Source organism: Lytechinus variegatus, chromosome 15 (assembly GCF_018143015.1).
Source record: "Lytechinus variegatus isolate NC3 chromosome 15, Lvar_3.0, whole genome shotgun sequence".
In the NCBI taxonomy this organism is placed as follows: Eukaryota; Metazoa; Echinodermata; class Echinoidea; order Temnopleuroida; family Toxopneustidae; genus Lytechinus; species Lytechinus variegatus.
Genome location: NC_054754.1, coordinates 249,820 through 256,759, shown reverse-complemented (window position 1 = coordinate 256,759; position 6,940 = coordinate 249,820). Strand labels below are relative to the sequence as shown.

The window sequence follows — 6,940 nt, the reverse complement described above, 5'->3', positions numbered from 1 at the left end:
TAGGCCTACTTTTATTTGCTATTTTTTAAGTGTAGTATAATGTAAAATCTTATCATCACCAGATCATTTTGTTATTGTTATCGACAACAGTTTTGTAAACTCACTTGTAAATTAACACTTCAGCAGCCATTTTTATCTCCAACAATTCTAATATAAAAAGAAAATCAGGTTTTGAATACCCTCAGCCTTTGATAACGTGGAAAACAACAAACTCAGTAAAGACTAATCATTTTCATTAATCAATATTTCAAAAGTGTTTGAAATGTCCATAACAATTGAGATCAAATTCAGTCTCGATCAATATGATTAATTCATTATACTGGTCCAGTTGATATAATGCCCTGGCTCACATCATTTATGTAAAGGTCAGGGGTCATTTTTGACATAATGACCAAGTTTTGAAAAACATTTTGTATTATATGAAGTGCCAGTGCTTTCATGTCAAAGATCGTGTTAACCATTTTGTTAAAGGGGAAGTTCAGTAATGGGTGAGAGGGCGTTTCAGGAAGAAAATTACTTCAGCATTTGGAATAGAAACTGCCACAAATATTGATGCATAATGATAACTTACAAATGAAATTGATCTTTGTTTGAGGAAAATCCATTCAGGAATGGCTGAAATATCTACAAATATATTAATCGAGTAAAAGACGCGGCTGTCGTTTTTACTCGAATTCGAATGAGCCGTTTTAAAGAAAATCTGCACTATTTACGCATATTTCGTTATTCTTGATTGATTTCAATACTACTTTTGTGTCAATACATGTTATCAATCATGCCATTCAACAGCAGATACCTTTTTTATACTTTGTAAAAGATTGTCATTGAATCGATCACAGATGATCGATTACAAAAACATTTATTCAGTTTTGGCGGATACATCGCTTCTAGAAGGAAAAATTAAATTACCAAATAGTTTCAAATGGTGTTTATAAGCAGTTTCTCAATAAAATTTACTGTTAAAATGAGGTTTGGAGAAAATTTTGAGTTCGGATCCACTACTGAACTATCCCTTTAAAAGTTTGTCAATTTATCATATCTTTCTTTACATGTTTAGCTCACCTGAGCAGCACGTTAAGCCCCCTGGGGCTCTTGTTAATAATTTCAGGGTGAGAAAATCACTTGTCAGTATTGATGTTTGGATATTTATATTACAGTTGGTTTTGAAGAGTTTTAAAGCTACACGTTCGTCCTTTAAGCATTCGTGATTAAATCTTTTAACATGAATTCATTGTTCTTCTATCTTTGTTTTTCCTTTTCTTTTTAGTTGTGTGGAACATGTAATTCACGTAATGCCTATTATAATATGTCACCGAAGTTTGTTTTCATGTTATAGTTGTCTGATACTTTGTCAAAATGATGGTGTGTGTGTGTGTGTGTCTGTCTGTCTGGGTGTGTACCTGTTTGTGTGTTTGTGTTTATGTATGTGTGATTGAATGTATGTGTTATAGGATGAGAATAGAGAGAAAGGGGTGGACAGGGAAATTGATATAAAAGAACAAGAACGCATCAATACCTATTCTTTTGCTACTTGCTTTTATTTCTCTGAACTTGAATACCATCAGCAAACTGTTCACATAAACGTAATTATAATGACAATATCACCACAGAATTTTTTTTTTTTTTTGGTATTCTCCCGCTAATTAGAAGTGAAATATGACAACTGGGACTATAGTCGAATCACTTATACAGTCAATCACTTCGGATGACATGCCCTTATCGCTTTCAAAGGACAGTCACTCAATTATGAAAATATTGTTCTCTCAAGGTAGGCCACCGATTGCTGTCATTTCAACAGAATGCTAAATTTAACATGTTTTTCTTGAATGGTGATAAAGGAACTTTGGATTTCAAATTATTTAATTGCAATAATTTTTGGCTGTTGGAATCAGGGCTGCACAGAAGTTAAAAAAGTGCACATGAATATAATAGTAAACCATGTTTTTGTATCAAAGAAATTAACTTTATATTGTTGGTTAATTGTAACTAAATAAACTATAAATTACTACTACTTCTACTACTACTACTACTACTACTAGAACTATACTACTACTGCTACTACTACTCTTGCTGCCAATAATGATAATTATTGTGACTATAATGATAATGATTATACCAATGATAACGAAGGACCTTGGATGAGTGGTTTCACTCCCCTGGTAACATTTAGTATTAAAGTTTGAAAATTTTTGAAAATAAGCTACTATTACTACTACTACTACCACTACTACTACCACTACTACTACTCCTACTCCTATACTACTACTACTACTACTACTACTACTACTACTACTACTACTACTACTACTACTACTACTAAAACTACTACTACTACTCTTACTGCTACTACTACTTCTACTACTGCTACTACTACTATTTCGTACTGATTATGACTATAATAATATGAGTACATGGCTTCATTACCCTCGTAACATTTTGTATTAAAGTTTTAAAAAGATTATAATAAATATTTAAAAAATTATTTATAGCGATTCTTTCTTTATTTCCCCCCTTTCATTTCTTCCCTTTTCCTTTTCCTTTGCTTAAACCTACAGGCGTTAGATTATACTAGGGGAGAATTAGGGATACACAAAAAACACCCAAAAAAACACAAAAAAACGGCACTATGTACAGCCCAAGTTGCCCAACTCCCGCCATAACCAAAAGTCCAAAACCAACAAACAAGAAGAACAATAATGATAGCCTTTTAGGGCCCCATGGGAGACCAACTTTATGTTGAATGAGCACCCTGGTAAAATATTTAAATAAATAAATAAATAAACAAATAAATAAATACGTGTATCAACAACAACATTTCTCATAAAAATGAGATCAGCGCCCTAGTTCTAATTCCTCACTCTTCAACCTCTATCCTTCTGCGATTTATGTTTGCCGCCCTCTGTGTTCACGCCTCTTACGCGCGCACGGTCCTTGTTAGTATTCTACATGCTTAGGCGGCAATTTGCGGTTTAGGTGCAATTTACGGTTTAGGGCCTTAACAGATGATGCCCAGGCAGTTGACGGCCTTGGAATTACTGGGAATCTGGTTTTGAGAATGATGGATGGTTTCAAACATCAGAACTATTGTGTTTACACATACAGGTTTTATACCACTGTAGAACTGGCCCAAGTCCTTCTTACATATGGAATTCTAACTTGTGGTACTGCGATGACGAACAGGAGAAATTTCCCCAAAGAACTAATCAAGAAATCAGGGCAGTTTGGAAAAGGGAATTCACAGATGCTCTTCAATGGGAAAGTGGCAGCCATTGTTTGGGAAGACGAGAAACCAGTCTACTTTCTCACAACCACTCTTGTTGATGCCCCACCAACTACCGTACAGAGATATGATGCAAAGGAACACAAAAAGGTAGCAGTTTCATGCCCCAAGCCTGTCAAAGCGTACAATGCATTCATGGGAGGAACGGACAAAAACGATCAGATGACGAGACTACAAAGGTGCAGAAGACACTATAAGTGGCCGAGAAGACTTGTCATGAAGTTCTTCATGTGGGCAGCTTACAATGCATACATTTTGATGGGATTAAAAAAGCCTCATGATAGTAAGGTCATAGACTCTTCACTTTCCATGCATTCCTAGAAAGATTGTGCCTACAGCTTGTTGGAGATGTGCGTAACACCAGTCACAAAGGACGTCGCCGGTCAAGTGACCCAGAGCGCAGACTTGTAGATGCAGGCAGTCACTTCCCTGAAAGAGCCCCTCAGGGTACAACCAATCACAGGTGTGTGGTATGCCAAGAGAAGTATAGAAGAGCTAAAGCTGCCAACCCACAAGCAAAGGAAGATGAATTACCCAAACGAAAGAAGACAGTTTATTGGTGCTCTTACTGTGAGGCATTTCTGTGCATCAGAGCACGAGACAGCAACTGCTGGAGATCTTGGCACACAAAGGTTGCTTACTGGCAATAATAAGGTAAAAAACATATTTATTCAACTTATATTGCTTCCATATGTGTAGAAAAATACATAAAATCACATAAAACCAGTGTATCTTTACATATTACGCATTGCCTCTTGGTCAAAATATGCTTAATATTCGCACATAATGCAGGGTGAGGGTCATGATCATCCAAAAAATTCAGGGTTTAAAGGGTTAATGAGCGTAGAAAACCACCTACGAAATATCATATCTCAAAATAATTCCATAAAGTTACAGTAATTTCATTTAGGGGGGACTTACTTTTTTTGTTGTGTATATTATCAACATTCTTTATTTGTCATTCTTTTAGTCAACATCCCATAAATTTACTCAATATATTGGCTTTGTCCAGGACTCCCTGCTATGTCATTCATCCAGTCATAATCCCCATTCATTCATTTGTTCTGTTATCATTGATCCAATAATTCATTCACGCCCCTTCTTCACTAAGGCACGTCATCAAAAATCCCTTATGCGTCGCTACTCGTCGCGACGGAATATCAAGATCCGGGTCTGATTCCAGACGGGGAGCAACGAGAGCCGACGCAACCCGACGACCCCCCTTTTCCCATTCATTTTGGGTGATATCCCTTCCCGTTACATCCTTTTATCTTGCCGACTCGCTAATTGGAGCGTCTCGCTTCGTCGCAAATAACAATGACGGATCGATAAGACTGCTAACAACATCCGGGTTGTGTGAAGCGAACGTGATTGCATATATCTATTTTTTGCACAGGCATGCCTTTTTATTGCATTAATTGCGATTTTTATATGAAATAAACGATTTCATCATATAAATGCGACATAGATTATATTCCGATGTCTGAGTACTTACCGCCATCGGCGCTCTTTACTCCCCGACATCGCTTATCACCCACAGAGGGTATTCTGTAGTCACATTATTTTTATCTTGGTCATCATATTTCTTACCTCGACATCCTTTCTGTGGTCATAGATTATATTCCGATGTTTAAGTACTTGCCACCGTCCACACCATTTATTTCCCGTCATCGCTAACCACCCATGGAGCGCATTCTGTAGTCATTTATATTATTTTTATCTTGATCATCATATTTCTTACCTCGACATCCTTTCCGTGGTCATAGATTAAATTCCGATGTCGAAGTACTTCCCGCCGTCGGCCCTATTTATTTCCCGTCATCGCTAACCACCCACGGAGCTCATTCTGTAGTCATTTATATTAGTCATTTATGTAGTCATTTATATTATTCTTATCTTGATCATATTTCTTACCTCGACATCCTTTCCGTGGTCATAGATTAAATTCCGATGTCGAAGTACTTCCCGCCGTCGGCGCTATTTATTTCCCGTCATCGCTAACCACCCACGGAGCTCATTCTGTAGTCATTTACATTATTTTTATCTTGGTCATCACATTTCTTACCTCGACATCCTTTCCGTGGTCATAGATTACTTCCCGATGTCGAAGTACTTCCCGCCGTCAGCGCTATTTATTTCCCGTCATCGCTAACCACCCACGGAGCGCATTCTGTAGTCATTTATATTATTTTTATCTTGGTCATCATATTTCTTACCTCGACATCCTTTCCGTGGTCATAGATTATATTCCGATGTCTGCGTACTTACCGTCGTCGACGCTATTTACTCCCCGACGTCGCTAACCACCCACGGAGCGCATTCTGTAGTCATTTAAATTATGTTTATCTTGGTAATCATATTTCTTACCTCGACATCCTTTCCGTGGTCATAGATTACTTTCCGATGTCGAAGTACTTCCCGCCGTCGACGCTATTAACTCCCCGACGTCGCTAACCACCCACGGAGCGCATTCTGTAGTCATTTAAATTATGTTTATCTTGGTCATCACATTTCTTACCTCGACATCCTTTCCGTGGTCATAGATTAAATTCCGATGTCGAAGTACTTCCCGCCGTCGGCGCTATTTATTTCCCGTCATCGCTAACCACCCACGGAGCACATTCTGTAGTCATTTATATTATTTTTATCTTGGTCATCACATTTCTTACCTCGACATCCTTTCCGTGGTCATAGATTATATTCCGATGTCTAAGTACTTCCCGCCGTCGCCGCTATTTACTTCCCGTCATCGCTAACCTCCCACGGAGCTCATTCTGTTTTCATTTATATTATTTTTATCTTGGTAATCACATTTTTTACCTCGACATCCTTTCCGTGGTCATAGATTATATTCCGATGTCTAAGTCCTTAGCGCTGTCGGCGCTATGTACTCCCCGACATTGCTTATCTATATATATCTGAATTTGAATAAAAAGTATATGTATTATCTAAAATGGTATAAAAATATATCAGATAATTATAATGTTTGTTATAACTATCGGAATCTACCCTGAATTCGATTTTCTTACATATTTTACTTTGTTTTCTAAGTGACAGTACAATGAAAATATGTATAACATTATATAATTCAGGTGCATATTCATGTCTAAGGACTGAATTTATTTGAATTAAAAATGAACCTTTCCCCGTTCAGCCTAGTCCATTGTTATTTTTTTCTTTCAAGATTATTTTCATTTTGTACTCCTTCGATAATTAAAGTGGATACTAAATAAGAATACTTTCCATAATATAAAGAAGTTGTCTTTATTGTTATACCCCATATAATTTATCCTCTTTGAATGAGGCCCTTGGAGAAGAATTAAGCACGCTGAAAATAGGGTTCGATTATAAAACAATTATGTTGGGGAATTCGTTATATGGTTAAACTTCCCTTTTCTTACTTGTATAGAGCAGAAATTGATCAATTTGGAAAAGTATGTTAAAGTTTCTATTAAAACCACATTTAAAGTCAACACAAATTTTGCCCCGCTGACATTTTGTGCATGTAGTAATAGTTTTTTTAAGAGCGGGATCCTTTATCAACGACTCGAAATCAGCTAAATGCGCGTCTACCAGTGTATGAGTATTTCCGTTACAATAAAATGGGAGTTATATTGAGTAAAACACGCATTAATATTAAATACGGAGAAACGGATAAAT

The 6,940-nt window shown here is 36.8% G+C and overlaps 1 protein-coding gene across 1 annotated transcript; it reads left to right on the top strand.

The window, feature by feature from the left end:
• The first annotated feature begins 3,169 nt into the window (after positions 1-3,169).
• Positions 3,170-3,930, top strand: LOC121428951. Its single transcript, XM_041625845.1, has 2 exons — positions 3,170-3,563; positions 3,602-3,930. The coding sequence occupies exons 1-2, from the start codon at positions 3,170-3,172 to the stop codon at positions 3,928-3,930; spliced, it is 723 nt and encodes a 240-aa protein (XP_041481779.1).
• The last annotated feature ends 3,010 nt before the right edge of the window (positions 3,931-6,940 follow it).

What these genes read in the sequence shown, in the direction of transcription:
- LOC121428951 (XM_041625845.1), top strand. Translation starts at nt 3,170, where the DNA reads ATGACGAACAGGAGAAATTTCCCCAAAGAACTAATCAAGAAATCAGGG. An exon ending in ATTAAAAAAGCCTCATGATA is followed by an intron (nt 3,564 to 3,601) that starts GTAAGGTCATAG and finishes ATGCATTCCTAG; the next exon opens with AAAGATTGTGCCTACAGCTT.